A 17,708-nucleotide genomic window follows, 5' to 3' on the forward strand; every position below is an offset into this window, starting at 1 on the left:
AAAGCAGTGGGTTGTTTTTTTTTTTTGGTTTGTTTGTTATGCATGTGTTCAGTATATTAGATGTGATTTGGGAGGCAAAGAAGCATTCTGAAATGGACGTCACTCAGAAGTGTACTTGGTGTTCCTAGCACCTCTCATCCTTGCAATTATTTGCTTTTCTTTTGATTTCTATAATATGAACACATTTGTGAACCTACCCACTTATTTTATGCTAAGTTCTATTAATTATCAAATGTCCCACAGCTAACATCATATTCAGTGGTGAAAAGCTGAAAGCTTTTCCTCTAAGATCAGGAACAAGACAAGGATGCCCACTGTCTCCACTTTTATTCAACATGTTATTGGAAGTCCTAGCTGGAGCAGTTAGGCAAGAAAAAGAAATACGAGGCATCCAAATCAGAAAGGAGGAAAACTGTCACTGTTTGCAGATGACATATATAGAAAACCCTAAAGACTCCACCAAAAAACTGTTAGAGCTAATAAACGAATCCAGTAAAATTGCAGGATAAAAGGTTAATATAAAAAATATGTTGTTTCTATACACTAATAGTGAACTATCAGAAAGAGAAATTATGAAACAATCCCATTTACAATTGCATCAAAAAGAATAAAATAACCTTGGAATAAATTTTACCAAGGAGGTGAAAGACCTGTATACTGAAAACTCTAAGACATTGATGAAAGAAATTGAAGAAGACACAAACAAATGGAAAGATATTCTGGGCTCATGGATTGGAAGAATTAATATTGTCAAAATGTCCATACTACCCAAAGTAGTCTACAGATTGAATGTAATCCTGATCAAAATTCCAGTGGCATTTTTCACAGGAATAGAAAAAATAATCCTCAAATTTGTATGGAACCACAAAAGACTCCAAATAGCTGAAGCAATCTTGAGGAAGAAGAACAAAGCTGGCAGCATCATGCTCCCAATTTTGCCCTCTGAGGTACCTTTGGCAATGTCTGGAGACATTTTCGGCTGTCATAACCTGTGGGAGTTGGGTTGTGTGCTACTAGCCAGGGATGCTGCTGAACATCCTACAGTGCTACAACACACTGGACAACCTTGCTCGCCCCCCAGCAGAGAATTATCCTGCCTAGTAGTGCCCAAAAGGGTGAGATACCTTGCTGTGTATGTGCTTCCTGTCCATTTTCTCACTCGTAACAACCTATTATTATATTACCCATTTTATGGATAGGAAACCGTGGCTTAAGGAGCGTTGAAGTGATTTTTCTAAGATCACATAGTGAGTCAGTCTGAGTCTAGAGCTCAAGCTCTTCACCATTGCACTGCCTGTTAAAGAGAAGGGAGGAGATAGAGGCAGTTGTATTAAACAGCAACAGCAGCACAGGGATCCTGGCAGTAAAAACTCATGGAAAGTGGAAGTCTATTCAGAAAGGGGAGCCTATGTAGAGAGAAAGGAGCATGAAAAGACTGTGTAGGAAAGGTTTGGAGCCTTTCTTGATGAAGTTAGTTTCTAGTTGGCTAGGTTTTCAAGGCTTTAAGAGAGCTGGGAGGTGTTGAGGTAGTAGTATTGCGGCTTGGCCTGATTCTTGGCATGACTCTTGGCATGATTCTCACCAGGGGTTCTCTGTCCTATTCTGCAGTTGTTTTTTGAGGACAGTATTGATGATGCCAAGTACTGTGGGCGGCTCTATGGCCTAGGCACGGGAGTGGCCCAGAAGCAGAATGAGGATGTGGACTCTGCCCAGGAGAAGATGAGCATCCTGGCAATCATCAACAACATGCAGCAGTGACGGCGGCGAGGCTCTGCAGGGTGGGCCTGGTCCCAGAGTGGTGCTTAATGTGCCGACTGTGTGTACTTATCTTCCTCCCCAAGAGAAGACGCTTCTTTTGAGCAAACTGTACCTACCATCTGCGTTGACAGAAAGACTTTTGTTTTACTGAAGACAAAAGATGTCTTTTAGATCCGGAAGAAGGGAGTTTGCTCTGAATCTGTAAACACGTCTTCCCTATTCCTCATCCCTAAGCCTCTCTTCTCCAGTTGCCTCCTGCCACCAGCATCCATGGCTCATTTGACACCTTCTAAAATCCAGGACAAGTCAGAAACAAACTAGTAAAATGTATATAACTCTTACCTGTGTCATTCTTTTTCTTTTAAATTTGTTGCTAATCTCTGAGGATGAAGACTTCTTGCTGTGATTCTCAGCTGAGCTGAGGGCTTCAAGGGAAAGTGGAACCAAGTGGTGGTCTTGTGAAGTGGGTTATAGATGTTGAACCTTTCCTTTCCTTCCTTCCTTTTCGTTTATTTTGACCCTTCTCGAGGACATTTGCTTTCCTCACACTTTGTTGGTCTTTATGTATTATTCCGTGGAAATGAATTACTCAGTGCTGAGATACGAAGACCAGATAATGAAAACTTTCCTTAAAAACAAAATTCTACTGAATCTGTCTACCCTTTATTCACAAGGAACTCCAGAATGGGTATTAAGTTAAGCACTTTCTTGAAGTCTGTGTTCCATTGCGCCACTGAGATTTGCTGTCACATGTGCATCATTTGAAATCATTTAAAGTTTTCATTTCATAAAATACCTTGGATTTGATCCCGAAGGAAACTACTAAGAGCAGGTTTTTGGATCATAAGTCTGTTACATTTTCAGTAATGTGATTTCAGATGGTCATCTGTATTCTCCTGCCTCTCTTCTGTTTTCCCTGCCTTTCCTTTTCAGCAAACTGAGGAGAAGTTAGGGAGATGGATTATGGTGAGTACCAGCAATGTGAGTCTTAAAAAGTTATAGTGGTTACATGTAAACAGGACAGTAAGGAATTTGGTTTATAGGGTTCTCTTGGAGTAATATCCCACAACTGGGGTAGGAAGCTCAGGACTGTGATTTTTTTTTTTTTAACTTATCATTTAAAAAGTACACTGTATTTTTTTTTTGAATGACTACAGTATGGACAATTTCAAAAAACCAAAAACTCCTTTGGAATAGTGGAAATGAAAACTGATAACTCACTGAAGTGGTTGAATAGTCTTGCATATTAAAAGCTTATGGAAAACTCAATTTAAAATGATTCAAAAGTGTCAAGTATTATAAGCTGGTATTTAAGATGCTTGTAAATATTATTTATGTTTTTAATTTTGTAAAATAAAGATTTCTTTTTAACCACTGGCATGAAGGTTTGGTCTTTCAAAGCTCTGAATTGCTGGCTTTAGAAGACGGTTGTTCGCTGTCAGTGATGTGGAAGCATCTTGTCTGTTCCCTGTCTCTTGCCTCCATTTTCCACAAGTTGGCTTGCATTACAGAATGTCTCACTTTGTAGGAAGCTTTTAACGAGCAGCTGTGTAAACGGAATTGTCCCTTTACTTCATACGCCTCGCTCATTATTGGGCCTTACTAGAAAATCAGTTTTAATTCTACTTCCTGGTGCTACTCTATTATATATGGCAGATTCACTTATTAATTAGTGGACTTCTTTTGGATAAATTGAACGTCTGATATCCTAAACTTGGTTCAGGACTTTGTTTCCAATCCTGTCTATTGGCCCAAAAATGTGGGGTTGTAAGAAGTCAGGTACAGGAGGAGATCTAGGATTTTGACTGGGATGTTCACATACTGGAAGAGATATATTTATCGTAAGATTTGTGGTAGAGCAGCATAGGTCAGTGGTTCTCAACCAAGGTGCTTTAGCATGCTGGTGACTGTGAGCCCTACACATATATCCTTAACAAATTTGGATTTAAAATAGGTGTTTATTTTTGCCACAGTTGACAACAGGCTTACTGACATGTCAGGAGAAATGTTGAGATGAAGGGTTGAGGAACTAAGTGTTGAGTAGGGGTGTGCTCATTGCATGGGAGAGATAAGAAACAGCTTATTAAAGTGGTGCTAAAGAAAGGGGCGCAAGTGTAGTGGAACTGTAAAGAACTTTGCCTTGTGTATATATATGAGTGTATGTAGGGCTGTGTTAGTGGTCATCCTCAGAAAGGGATGGTCCTGAAGAGTAACCAAGAGAATACTAACTATGGGTGTAATTCAGCCCCTCCATATACAGTAGTCTCCCCTTATCTGCGGGGGTTATGTTTCAAGACCCACAGTAGAGGCCTGAAACCATGGGTAGTACTGAGCCCTATAATGTATGCTTTGTGGTTTTCCTATACTAATGGGCAGGTAGTATATACAGCATGGGTATGCTGGACAAAGGGATGAGTCATGTGCTGGGTAGGACGGAGTGGGACTGCCGTGAGATTTCATCATGCTACTCAGAATGGCCACAGTTTAAAACTGATAAGTTGTCTATTTCTGGAATTTCCCATTTAATATTTTTGGACTGCTATTGACTGGGGGGTAACTGAAACTGTGGAAAGTGAAATCGTGGCTGACGGGGGGTGCTATTGTACTGCCAGATGTTCTTGAATTCCTGTGTTCTGCTAACGCAGTAAGGTCAACTACCAATCACAAGCCTTAGTTGTCAGCCAGTGCTGGTATCAGTGACCTCAGTTTAGAGTTCTTTAAGTCTAAGCTATTGATGAGCATTCTTTCTGTTTCCCAACTTATTCAGTTGAAAGTTTCCATTATGTACCCATTAGATACTAGACACTCTTGAGTGCTAGGGGTAAAATAGTAAAGGGAAGACATAATCTCTACCCTCAAACAAGAGTGTACATGTTTATGATCAGGCAAAGCATTTATAAAGGTAGCTTGTGTTTAAGAATGTAACACTTTGGGTGATTAAAATAGTTTCTCCTCTTTGGACGAAACCTGCATAAGGCTTTAGAGATTATCAACAATCACTTTGCAGGTGTTAGTTCTGAGTAACCACTGCTGGCTTTTCATGGTCTTTCTTCCAGTAGGAAACCACAATTGAGTCCAAAGTCAGATTTGTGTTTAAGTGTAGAGTTGATTAAAACTTGACTCTCATTTGTATTATCTGGATCACTGCAGAAACATACAGGGATCAAAGTGAATGTCTGGCGAGGTGTAAATGCAGAGGTGAAAGGTGTTGGATGTTTTGAATTTGGCACTGTTTCTTAGAGGTCCTTGAAAGTTCACGTGCAGAGGGTCTGGTAGTGTCGTTTGTAAACGTTAGTGCTGCCGTATTTCTGAAGGAGCTCTTGAGCCTGTTGCTGCATTTCCTGGGTCACGAAGCCAGAATACTGGGACCCGATGTGAAGCAGGATGAGGCAGCACTCCAGCACGTCTGGGAAGGGCCAGGTCTGAAAGATGACACAGGGATAAATAAGGAAGCATTTGCAAAAACAAAGTCACAGACACCTGCACAGAGGCATGAGTGTCTCAAGTCTTATCTCGTGACACTTCTCTGGCACGGTTGAGCCATTTCTCTCCTAAGACTTCATCAGTTGCTCTAAGGAGAGATGATACTCAAAACTGAGATGTCCCTCTCAAATGATACAATCTTTTTCTAGAGCCCTACTCAAATGAATTTGAAACATGATGCTTCTGTTACTACTAGGGCCACATCCAAATATACCTATCCATTTGTAAGCGATCAAATACATGGTACCAACTGTAATTTTACTTTACCTCATCATTAGAAAATTTGTTACATTTCTCTGAAGGCTAAGGTATAAAATTGCTTGTGGTGTCAATAATTCTACTCTCACAAAACATTTTAGCTCACCGAAGGCAACTGGATCTTCAATTTTTAAGCACATACAAATGTGTACAGATTTCAGATGACATTAAAGAATTTGGTGTAGTCAATTGGTAATATAAAAAGTAATGTTTTACCAAATGAACTGCTATATAAATCTTACCTTAATACTCTCAGGAAACTTAGCTATTCTCTCATTGGCCTCTGTAATCCTTTTGGTTAATTCAGGCAAAGAAACTGGTTCATTTTTTTCTTCTTTACTAGTGATAATAATAATAAAAAAAGTACAAGTTATACGTCTTGCCCCTAACTTTTAAATCTATTGTCCTGTAAATAAAATTACTTTGTCACCTGGGTCTTTATCTCTTATCTTTAAATACAAAGGCTAAGAGAAGGGAATTTAACGTGATGTGATATAAAATTTTCAAAATGCAGTATTGTTCCTCACCACTTTCCAAATCCCCACTTCTTAGACACAGCTCCAATGAAAACTAAGGACCTTTAGGGGATTCAATCCGCAGCCAAATGCAAAGGGCTTGGACTTCTCTGGGGAATGGGTTAGACAGAGCCTGGGTTCCTACCCTCAGGGTGTATGGATGCACATTTTTCTGGGAAGAGTGTCTTAAGCTTCTCAAAGGGGCCCTCTGATCCAAAGGGTAAGAGCCGCTGGGTTAGAGAACTTTTTTGTGTTTTTCTTGTTACTAAAACCGAACATAAAGCGCTGCCTAGAGTGTGGTAGCTCACTAGAGAAGTAACTCAAAACTCTGACTCAGAATTTCACTTGTAGTATTTTTAGAGCAACAAATGTAACTTTAATTTTTAAAAGTTTAGTAATAATAGCTATAAGTTTATTGACTGTGCTAGCTACTATATTTTAGGCCCTGTGCTGCGGGGGGACATAATCAAGGTAAAAGGCACTCGGCATAACAACTCATCAGTAACCGTTAATCACTGCAAATGCCCATAGCCAAGTGCCGTGTGATAATGCAAAAGGGCTCTGAAGTGATTAATAATCATCTATATCTACCTGGCCCTTATTTTCAATGGAAATGATTAGGATGCTGCAGCAATCTGATCATTTGGGATTTTTTACAGTTTAGTGTGTAATTCTGTACACTACCCTTTTTGTGTATTTTTTGGGATACTGCTTTCACTGCCGAGGGTGCAGGTTCAATCCCTGGTTGGGGAACTGAGATCCCATAAGTTGCATGGCACGGTGAAAAAAAAAGAAAAAAAAAAAAAGAAAATCAATGGTTTTCATTAATGATGCAATAATGCGACTCCCTATTTTACATGATTGATGATTTAGGAATCTATTGCACAAAAAGTAGGGTTTTATTGTACTGTTGTTATTAACAATATTTGTGATTCTGTTTAATTCTCAAAACAAGCAAGGATGGAGTTGGTACTCCATTTATGGATGAGGGAACTAAAGCTCAGAGACATTAAAGACTCCTGCCTGAGGTCACTGAACAGGGCCAGGATTGGAACCCCACATCTGACTTCAAACCCTGTGCCTTAATGACTGCACTGTGGTGCTTCCAAGTGACCTGATCAATCTCATCAAGTACTATGTGAGAATCCAGCAGGGTATTTTAGTTCCATGTTGTATTGAATCAGTACTTACCACTGGTTCTGGGGACTAGAGAGGGACTGTTCTGCTTCCTGTTCAGGTTCATTCTTATCAGGGCCATTTGCTGTGGATTTACAAAGTTGACTCTTCTGGTGTAGGCGGATCATTTCTGCCAAGGTCTCTTGGACTTCAGCAATGGTTCTCTGTGCATTTTGGAGACCAGCGTGCTCTTCTGAAAAGAGCTCCTTACAAGCGTTCAGCATTTGCTCACCTTCTTCTGTGAGTCTCACGTCTAGTTCTAGAGTCCTGCTTGGCTCTGGCTGGGAAGCTTTGGGGTCAGTTTCTTCAAGGCTGACATTGTCAAGCTGTTGGCTCTGCTCAACAGAGGTTGTCCTTCTGTGAGCAGCCCTTACCCAGACGCTGGATTCGGGGCAAGGCCCGGAGAGAGACCACCAGAATTCATACAGACGTCCATAAATAAAAAAGGCCTCCAAACTTTTGAAAGCTGGTGTGGTGGGGGACTGATGGTCACCCAGTTTGTCTCTTAGGTGGTCACAGCCTAGGAGAGAAGAAGAGGATTTAGGGTTGTTCATTTCTTTATCTGTCAGAAATCTGGCTTCCTCCCCACATGTTGTTTCCTATCACCCCAGAGCCATATCAGATCCCAAGAAACAGAACAGCAGTGATCCATGGGACCACATGCTTTCCACCAGAAGCCAACCACAGCTAAACATTTCTTGGCCTAAGGCAGTGTCCTCATTGCTACAGGCCATTTAAAGCATGATAGAAAAAGTATTTCATCTGTCCCACTGAAGGCTCTGGGGGTAAGATCCCACTGTGTCTCTGAAAAACCACAGTGTTTTAGGTTAGTGACTAATTGTGCAGCTCAAGGAATGTCTTCTCCATTCTTAATAACTTGTGAGCACATTGCTATTTCTCTAGAGCTGTGTGTAGGAAAGTATATAGGAGGCAGTGAGGTAGGTAGGTAGGACCAGGTAAAGGAAAACAGCTTAGTCATTCTGGCTACCTCTTAAGGAGGTTGGGTAAGAGAATTCAAACTTCCTACTATATGACACACTGGCCCATGTCTGTCTTTCAATAACCTATGTACTCCTGGTGCCACAACACTGGCGGTGGTTATATCATCCTTTAGTGGGTGTGCTCCAGCAGAGCTGGGGGTCTTTTACCCTCTGGAAGAAAGGCTGAGTGCACTTCCTGCATGATGGTGAAGTTTCCTGAGTTGTAGCTCCGGATCACAGCCCGAAGCAGTCCTTCCACAGCTGCGTCCCAGGAGGCCACCTGCTGGCTTAGCACTGCCAAGGTCAGGTCATGGCAAATGTGAAGCAGGAGCTGGAGAGAGGAGCCAGAGACTCAGTTAAACATCCTCGCACATCAGGCACTGGGAATGACACCAAAAATGTTCCTATTAACTGCATTTGGGAAGTACACACAGTCCACAATTAAGAAAGGTCCTCCCTATCTCCACCACCCATTTTTGCTTCCTTACTGGAAACTTTCATATTTAGTTGTACAGCAACATACACTGTCTGGTGTTAAAGTCTGTTCATGCTAAGAAAATGCCTTGACATTTGCTAAATGCAAATTAAAACAAAAAATTAAAATTAAAAAAATTAAACAAAAAGTGAGTTTCTTGAACTAAAAGCTGTAATTTAAAAAAATCTGGAGTGTAATTAAGATTTATCAATTTTAAGTGTGCAATATGATGAGTTTTGACAAATATATATATGTGTGTGTGTGTATATATATATATGTATACATGTATATATATACACACACATACACATGGTATAACTACCACCAAAATCAAGACATAGAACATTTTCATTGTAAGATACTCCTTTGTGCCCCTTTGCATTCACCTCCCCTCTCCCCATCCCTTGGCAACCAGTGATCTAGTTTTTGCCAGTATAATTTTGGCTTTTCTGTAATTCATATGAATGGAACAGTAGAGTATGTAGTTTTTTGTGACTTGATTCTTTGACTTACCATAATGCTTTCAAGATTCACTGATACTCTTTTTGCATTAGTAATTTGTTCCTTTTTATTGTTGCATAGTATAGTTTTCCACTATATGGATATACTGCAGTTTGTATACCCATTCACCAGCTGATGGACATTTGTGTTGTTTCTATTTGGCTATTATGAACTAAGCTTCTATGAACATTTCTGTACAAGACTGTGTAGACACCTGGGTTCACTTCTTTTAGTGAAATATCTAAGCAATGGGGTTGCTGGGTGTCATCGTGAACAGGTATGTTTAAGATTTTATAAACAATGATCACATAAGGAAGCCACAAAATAACACATGTGGTCTGATGCAGGGGCTGAAATTTTTGTGAGCTAGGGCAGGGAAATGGTACTGGGGAAGGAAACATGAGGGACTTCAACTTGATTCTTCTACCAAAAGCAAAGGAATATACAAAACAAAACCAAAAGACTCCATGAAGCAAAAATGACAAAATGTGAACATCTGTTTATTAATTCTAATTGATGGGTACCTATTATTATATTAGTTTCTGTGCTTTTCTTTGTTTTTAGACTTTTTTCTTTTTATTTTAGAAGGGAATTCAGATCGAAGACTAACTTTAAAGATAAAGGGCTCTAATTCATCTGAAGGGATCTTTCCAGGTTTCCTGGGCCTGGCTTAATCTTTTCTGAAATACAAACTGGCATTCTACATGTTTTCTTATTATACTAGACATGGATTAGAGAAGTCTTAGACTACTGATTAATATCAAAAGCTCATGCAGAAGGGGTACCTGCTTGGAGGGAGTGTTACTTGTAGCAGATGGGTACTTGATATCTTGCAGCTGTTGAAATGCTGCCTGGGACTGCTCTGGGGAGTCGAGGCTGAAGGCGCTTTTCCATACTGCAGTCACCCTCTCCACAAAGGGCCTCTCGCTGCCTGCGGGCCACGCATTGTAAGAAGAGGAGGAGCTTTTGCCCTCTGAAAGCTGCTTTTCCTCCAGGTGCTTGGACAGTAGCTCAAGAAGGCAAAACACCAATCTTTGACCCTGGAACCCAATAACAAAGGAGAGGAGCTGTTATGCAGGGAAGTGCTCCATTATCTAGAGCTCTCCCCAGTCTCTCAGATTCTCCCCCTTCGCATTTGCAGCAGCCTTCCCCTCTGTGCTGCCAGCCCAGTGAGTCTTGTGGGAGGGAAAAAGAGGTGATCTAACAGACAGTTTTTCCAAATGCCTTTTGGGGGATTCCTACCCACAGCTCTTGGGGCTCAAGCAACCATATTTATTACTTTTTTTTTTTAGCAACCATATTTATAATATGACACCCCAGCTATAGCCCTACTCACTGAAATTTAAGGCACATGCAGGCCAGCCACTTAAGACTTGTGGCCCAGTTTGAGAAAAGATGGGCTGGACTCATCTAGTTCTTTTCTCTGCCCAAACTTCAGATTAAAGCGTACAGAAGTTAAAGCATCATAGGCAGAAGGTGCTGGAGCAGACAAGCTGTGTAGATCTGAGAGCTGGGGGAGTGGTTAGGGGCTGTATCCAAGTAGGTTTAACAGAGGGAATCAGCTGGAAGAGAAGAGAGCACAGAGAAAAGGTCTAAAAAAAAATCCTTACTTCTGCTGGGTTTTCAGTTGCCATGAGATTCCTTGTATATCCCTATAATATTTTCTCACTTAAGCTTGGGAAGGTCTCTGTTTCATATAGGCAGAATTACAGCTAATAGCTGAAGAGGGCTGCTACAGGTAGAGCAACATGATTTCTGTTAAAGCCAATCCATTTTCTTCAAAGCAGACCCTCTTCCTCTTCATTTTTGTGCTGATGACATCAATGAAGAAACACGGGCTGAACTGACTGAAGGCTATTCGACTGCTAAGCAGTGGGAATTACTGTCAGTAACCACATTGTCTTTTACTCTGAGTGGGGCAACTGACAAGCCACAGTACTTAAATGGGATAGTATGGCCAGGGCTTGCTGGACACTTCTAAGGATACTTACCAAATCGGTACAGCTTGTGCAACTGGGTAATTCACTTGGAATTTGACTAGAAAAGGGTTTGGGGCTCATCCCTCTTAAAAGCATGAGAGGCAGTAACAGACTGACCTTTAGACTTTCGTGGAGCTGCAGGGCTTCCTGGGCTCCCACCCAGTTCCTGGCCAGAAGCAGTTCTTGGGCACATCTGAGAGCCAGGGTAGCAGACAACTCATTCTCTCCTACGATGGAAGCCAACTCTGCAGCCGTTCTAAGTGATGCCACATCCCCCTTTTTGGCCAAAACTTTGGCTGCATCATAAGCTGAAGTGGCTCCTAAATAGCTAAAATACAAAAGAAAACTCAAGCAGAGTGTCATAAACAGATCGCCTACACCTGCTCCCCAGAGGGTTGAATCATTTCTTTCTGTCCACTTTGCCTTGCGTGCCTTCCTGTGGTCCCAGGTGTGTCATTACCTGTGGCTGTCCCTGTGAAGGCTGAGGCCAGTGCAGCAGAAGCTGAAGAGGCAGCATTATACAGGTTAAGGAAATAAAGGAACTTCAGCAGTTGCTGAGTTGAACCCAAGCAAAGGAGGCATTCCCTCCCATTTCCCATATTTAATGATACAAGGCATCCCTAAAGAAAGGAGTGATTTCCAAGTCCACGGCTTGGATTTCTTGAAGTTAGGGTGACTTACATAAATACCAAGTAGGTAGATCCTGATGAATCTTATGAAGCTGCTTTAATACATATACGCTTTTTAATTTGCTAGTTATTTCACCCCCACCTCTAAACTTCTTTCTTCCACCCTTGTCCAGCTCTTTCAAAGCTCTTCTTTGTTTGGGTGCACTCCTGTTTCCCTCAGACTTACCATTTGGCTGCTAAGGCATAATGGCCGTCTTTTTCTAGGATGGCTCCCCAGCTGAGGTACAGGTCTTTCAGGATCGGGTCCTCTGGGCGCAGCCGGGCCTTGGCAATTGCAATAGCCTCCCTAGAGGCAAGAATAGGTAATTAGCCAATCTGAAAGAGGCCCTAGGAGGGGCTGCAAGGTAGGATAAGCCGTTCCCTTTGTGTTGTCTGTCTTGTTGCAACTTCCCATAAAAAAACTGTATCCCTGCATTACAGGGCAAGTTAGAACTGCGTGCTATGCTCAATTCTTCACCTATGTCAGCAGCTCTTAAAGTGTGGTTTGTGGATTCCCGGAGTTCCAAAGGCTCTTTCAGGGGGTTCATGAGGTCAAGACTATTTTCACAATAATGTCAAGAGGTTATTTGCCTTTTGTCAGTGTGTTGACATTTGTACTGATTATGCGAAAGCAATGGTGGGTAAACTGCTGGCATCTGGAGCAGGAATCCAGTTAGTGGCCCTTGTCGTTAAAAAAAAAAAAGGTAAATTTCCTTGAAAAGCAGAAATGATTAATTTCAGTAAATCCTGCACATCCTGTTAATATTCTATGTGACAAAATGGGAAGAACATTTTGTATTCTTTGCTGCATTCCAAAGTACAATGGTTCTATGAAAAACCTGTATGAACGAATTGCAAGCTGAACTAGTTGCTTTTTTTTAGATGGAATCTCATTACTTCTTGAAAGAATGACAAACAAACAAACTATAGTTATTCAGTGTTGAGTATTTGGCAGATGTTTTCTCAAAAATGAACAAAGCAAGCCTGTCATTTCATGGAAAACGACCAACAGTACTGTTGCCAATGATAAAATTTGAGCTTTCAGGTGAAAATTAGAGTTTTAGGAAACTTGTGCCTGCCACTGTGAGCTTGATGGCTTCCCCAAAGTTAAAGACTTTTCTGATGAAGTTAAGCAATGTGATTTTTTTTGATATTTTATAGTGAGATATGTTAACATTTGGAGGATCTGTGTTAACTGACTGAACTACTATTTTCCAAATGACATACAACTTCTGAGTTGCAGCCAACATAAAGTTGTAGCTGGAATAGAAGTGTTTTAGACTAAGGTGATTTAGACACAGCAATATTTAAGAAGTACATAATTTGAGACCTCTACTTCCAGCCATGATGGAGTGACAACTAGGACCAGACGTATCCTCCTGTTGCAAAATTAAAACACTGGAGAAAATAGGTATGAAGCAACTGTTTGCAGCCACTGGACACCAGGCAGCACACGACTGTCACCCCGGAGAGAACGAAACAAATGTGAGCCCAATCGTGGCCCTGGCTTTCTGCCTAAAACCATTTTCCCAGAAGGAATCCCAGCAGAGCTTTAGCAGTCAGGGCTGAGGGGAGACGAAGCAATTGGAATTTGTGGGGCAGGACAGTAGGAAGGAAGAAGCTGTCCAGAGAAAGAGCTCTGCAACAGTGCTTAGGGATCCTGTTGAGTCTCTGGTTTAAACACAAAGCTCTGCATATGTAGGAAAGTCCTTAAGGCTGTACAAAGAATAATCAGGGAACGATAAGCTGAATAATTCCCAGGGCTCACTCAGGTTGTGGAGACATAAAAGTTTTGACCACCCAGACATTTGAGTTCTGATTTGTTGACTTACACAAGGCATTCGGTAAAGACACCAGAAGGCAGGAGGGCAAACTAATTCTAGAGTATGGATTTCTCTGAACTTGCCCTAAGAAACCTTAAAACAGGCAGGAAAAGATCAAGTTGATCTGCAGGTAACTTTACGGCTTGCCAAAACAGAGTCCGGCATTCTCTAAAGGAAGACAACACACCAAAATAGGATTAAAAGAAAGTCTCACCAAAGCCATCATATGAAACGGCTGAAAATCAGTGGTGGAGAAAGTCCTAAAAACAGTCAGAGAAAAAAGACATAGTTCCTGTGTAACAAAGATAAGAATAAATGCAATAGTCAAGTCAACAATGCAAGCCAAGAAAAAAATGGAATGATATCTATGAAGCACAAAATGACAGAACCTTCCAATCTAGAAGTCTGCACCCACTGAAAGATCCTTTAAAATAGAGGCAAAATTAAAGACTTTTATAGACAAACAAAAGTTGATGGAATATGTCACCAGTGGGACCACACTACAAAAAAAAATGTTGAAGTTCTTCACGGGAAAGAAGGAATTGACAGCAATTGGAAACTTGGATCTACATAAGAGAATGGAAAGTGCTGGAAATAAATATACGGGCAAATATAAGAAAATGTTTAAAAACTTAAAGAAAGGTAATTGTTTAAAGCAAGAATTCTAATATTGTAATGTGGGGTTATAACATGTATATAGTGAAATATAAGACAGCAATAGTGGAAGGGACAGGAAGAAAGAAAGAAGTATGATGTATGCAAGAAGTGGTACAATATTATCTGAAGGTAAACTGATAAGTTAAAAATGTTCATCATAAACCCTAAAGTAACCATTAAAAAAAATAAAGGATTATAGCTGACATGCCAGTATTGGAGATAAAAAAATATTTAACTAATCTGAAAGAAAGCAGGAAAAGAAGAAATGAAATAGCAACATGGTAGATTTAAATCAGTCGCACTAATATTTACATTAAAACACTCCAATTAAAAGGCAGAGACTATCAGACTGGATAAAAAACAAGACCCAACTGTATGCTGTCTACAAGAAATATTTTGTTGCTTTTGTTTTCTGTAGTTAAATATGTACTATAGTGGAAGAATAATAACTTGAACAGAAAGGATTCATACCAGTCTCAGAAGAGTGGTTACTGCTAGAGAAGGGATGAGGACAGAATCGGGGAAAGGCAATTCAACTAAGTCTGGAATGTTATACTTCTCACTTCACAGGTGGGGCTTAAAAAAGTTCCTCTCTTAGTAGTTCATTAAGCTGTTCATTTGTGTCATGCTCTTTTCCTTATTTGTATTAACAATAAAGAAATTAAAAAAAATATCAGTAGCAAATATTGCTGAAAGTTAACATTTGTTAAGTATAGGTGGTGGGTGCACTGATGTTTAAGCTAGCGAACATACATTTGTGTACATTTGAGATGTTTAATTACAATAAAGGTTTTATGGTGGTTATAATGAAACAGAACTGTTATGTAGATTAATTTCACATTACATCCAACTGCTGGTTCAACTGTTGGGTCATACAGACCTGTAGAAATGGTTTGACTTGAGCAGCTCCACAGCTTCATACACTTTGTGGATAGAAAGTAGGTGAGAGGCAGCCTTGACATACTGGTCCTGAAAACACAGTTGTTTGGCAAAAGCTTCGACGGCCCATACCCACACGTGGTAACCGGCTTCAAACAAACAAACAAACAAAAACCAGCAGATTTAAGGAAAAAAAGCACGTACATTTGGGTTGAAAATGCTTGTTAGTCACTGCATTAAGCAGAACATTTAGATAGTAATTCAGTTGCTGTTTCATCTGGTCATGTTTCATCTACCTCTCCCCGTCCCTACATTCTGAAATGTAAATTGTTTCTCTGATTATGTAATACATAAAAAACAGTACAAAATTCAAATGTACATGAGTATGGAAGTCAGACAGTGCTTACCCTTGTTGGGGTGCATGTAGACTGACTGAAAGGGAGCATGAGAGAAGCTTCTAGGGTGCTGGCAATGTTATGTTTCTTTTTATGGGTGCTAGTTACAAGGGTGTATTCAGTTAGTGAAATTCAAGTACACTCATGACCTGTGTACTTCCATCTCTCTCTCTGGCATACTTCAATTAAAAGCTAAAAAATGAGGCATGGCATAAAAAATTTCCTTGTTATCCTGGCATCCTACTACCCAAACTTGTCCAAATTCCTTTCCCTGGAGACAACCGTTATTATTAGTTTCTTTTGAAACCTTTGGCAATAATCTATGAATATATAACCACACATGTATAAGTATCAAGGACAGAGTATTAAATATTCTGTTGTGCATCTATACCTTGATTCTTTTCACTTACTAAATTTTGGAGCTCCGCTCTGTATCAGAATGCACAGAGCTGCCTCGTTTTTTGGGTATCTATAGGAGTTTCTACTGTATAGATATACAAGATTTAACCAGTCTTATACTGATGGACATAGAGGTTCTTGCGATCTTTTGCTATTACAAACACCACTGCAGTCATAGTCCATATATAGCTGCCATTTTGCATGTGTAGGTGCAGTTAAATTCCTACAGTTAGAACTGCTGGGTCAAAGGGATGTGGATTTTAAATTTAATTATTAGACATGGGCAAATTGTCCTTCAAGACAAGTCTATCTTTAGTGGATGTATCCTAGAGATGCTAGGGCTTTTGTTGAAAAGAACATACCGACTGGTGCCATAGCCACAAGATTGTCTGTCAGCTCCCCTCTTTCTGCTGCAGTCTGCAGAACACCTTTTAGATCTCCTTTCCAAAGCATGAGCTGGTGAAATAATTCAGGGTGGCCATTTTCCAAGTGACCTTTTCCTGTTTGGAGGAGAAATATTTGGAAGATGTTTCAGAAACATCTGTCTGCACTGTCTTCTAGAAAAAGAAAGGCAGGATGAACGACAGGAATAAATTCCTAGAATATGTAGTCACTGGCTGATGGGTAAGTCACTTCCCAGAGTGTTCATAATGGGGACTGAAGCCCACTCAGTCACTTGTCCACCCACCCACCCACTTTCACTTGCACTCAAACACTCAGAATGAACACTGTATGTTTAGGGTCCTGTGACAGATGCGAGTGAGGGGTGTTTATGAACATGTAAATAAGGGAACTCAAAACCTAGGTAGCTGACATGTAAAACTAACCATTACCACACCACAGGATGGCAGCCATAAAAGAGGTATGTATAAAGCGCTAGGGAAGCGTAAAGATGGACAGGATTGTGTTGATTGGACTAGTCTCACCTTCAACCTCAATCATTCTGTACAGGGCAGCCCTGTCTGTGAAAAGCCCCAGGTGAAGGCTTTCCTCAAGATCAGCAGACACATCCTCCTTTGGCTCTGCTAATTCAAAAAGACAAAAATTCAGATGAAGTCATTTAATAGGTTACTATTTTCTGTCCAGTTACTTCCAAATGTATGTAACACCCACTTCAGATGCTGAGAAAAAGCGTCCTGTGCCCTTGTTTACCCTAACAGAGACCCTGCTGGTTACAAAGTTGGCAAAATATGAAAATACTTTGTTAGGTTTGTTAGGTTTGTCAGGTTTGTTAGGCTCAGGTTTCATACTGTTTGAATTTCATTTTATCATGTGCAACCCTTTTCAACACATAAAATTCAAAATTAAAAAGAAAAAAGTTGCTCAGATGTTAAAATAACACACATTAGGTGAGGGCTTTGAAAAACTGAGACCAAAACACCTTCTATAAACAAAAACTTCCATCAAAAATTTTTAAAGGAACTGCCGTATTAAGGGTTATTTCCAATGAGCAAATGATTTTTTTTTTCTACATGTACGTGCTGTTTACTGGGGAAAAACAGTTGATGGAACTGATTCACGCTGAGATATTTAAGCCATCATACCAATTCCAGCACCCATATGGCTGGCAACAACTTGATTTATAATAGAAAAGCAGAGCATTATGTCTCCAAGGCACTGGAGAGTGCTGACAGCGGTCAGAGTGTGGACAGAACCTGGCAGCAGGGTGTGGGGGAGGGATGATGCAGAAATACAACAATTTTGGACATTTGTTGGCTCATTCATATAACATATAAACAAGCACTTCTTATGTGTCACTTCC

At 40.4% G+C, this 17,708-nt stretch overlaps 2 protein-coding genes across 14 annotated transcripts in view; one reads left to right on the forward strand and one right to left on the reverse strand.

Moving 5' to 3' along the window:
• Nucleotides 1-17,708, forward strand: part of CNOT8 (CCR4-NOT transcription complex subunit 8) — a 62,351-nt gene that overhangs the window by 25,143 nt on the left and 19,500 nt on the right. For 5 of the 10 annotated variants that reach the window (XM_022590218.3, XM_089909607.1, XM_022590219.3 and 2 more), the window contains one exon: nt 1,609-3,138. The exons of 2 other annotated variants lie outside the window; for them this stretch is intronic. In XM_022590218.3, the coding sequence (XP_022445926.1) occupies nt 1,609-1,758 (150 nt within the window). In that variant the 3' untranslated portion in view covers nt 1,759-3,138. Of the gene's footprint in view, nt 1-550; nt 3,139-14,691; nt 17,706-17,708 lie in introns of those variants that run through there. 3 more of the 10 variants (XR_016392832.1, XM_089909608.1, XM_022590223.3) reach the window with 3 other exon arrangements.
• The window catches only part of GEMIN5 (gem nuclear organelle associated protein 5), a 41,533-nt gene continuing 27,521 nt past the window's right edge, over nt 3,697-17,708 (reverse strand). For 2 of the 4 annotated variants that reach the window (XM_089909600.1, XM_022590214.3), the window contains exons 19-28: nt 16,873-16,968; nt 16,309-16,446; nt 15,154-15,301; nt 11,981-12,100; nt 11,243-11,453; nt 9,932-10,186; nt 8,339-8,501; nt 7,206-7,710; nt 5,742-5,838; nt 3,697-5,180 (exon numbers count right to left, since the gene is read on the reverse strand). In XM_089909600.1, coding sequence (XP_089765726.1) covers nt 5,013-5,180; nt 5,742-5,838; nt 7,206-7,710; nt 8,339-8,501; nt 9,932-10,186; nt 11,243-11,453; nt 11,981-12,100; nt 15,154-15,301; nt 16,309-16,446; nt 16,873-16,968 — 1,901 coding nt within the window. In that variant the 3' untranslated portion in view covers nt 3,697-5,012. Of the gene's footprint in view, nt 5,181-5,741; nt 5,839-7,205; nt 7,711-8,338; nt 8,502-9,931; nt 10,187-11,242; nt 11,454-11,980; nt 12,101-15,153; nt 15,302-16,308; nt 16,447-16,872; nt 16,972-17,708 lie in introns of all 4 variants that reach the window. The other 2 variants (XM_089909599.1, XM_022590213.3) reach the window with 1 other exon arrangement.

Source organism: Delphinapterus leucas, chromosome 3, assembly GCF_059928025.1.
Source record: "Delphinapterus leucas isolate spDelLeu-1000000601 "Yukka" chromosome 3, BTC_Dleu_Yukka2, whole genome shotgun sequence".
In the NCBI taxonomy this organism is placed as follows: Eukaryota; Metazoa; Chordata; class Mammalia; order Artiodactyla; family Monodontidae; genus Delphinapterus; species Delphinapterus leucas.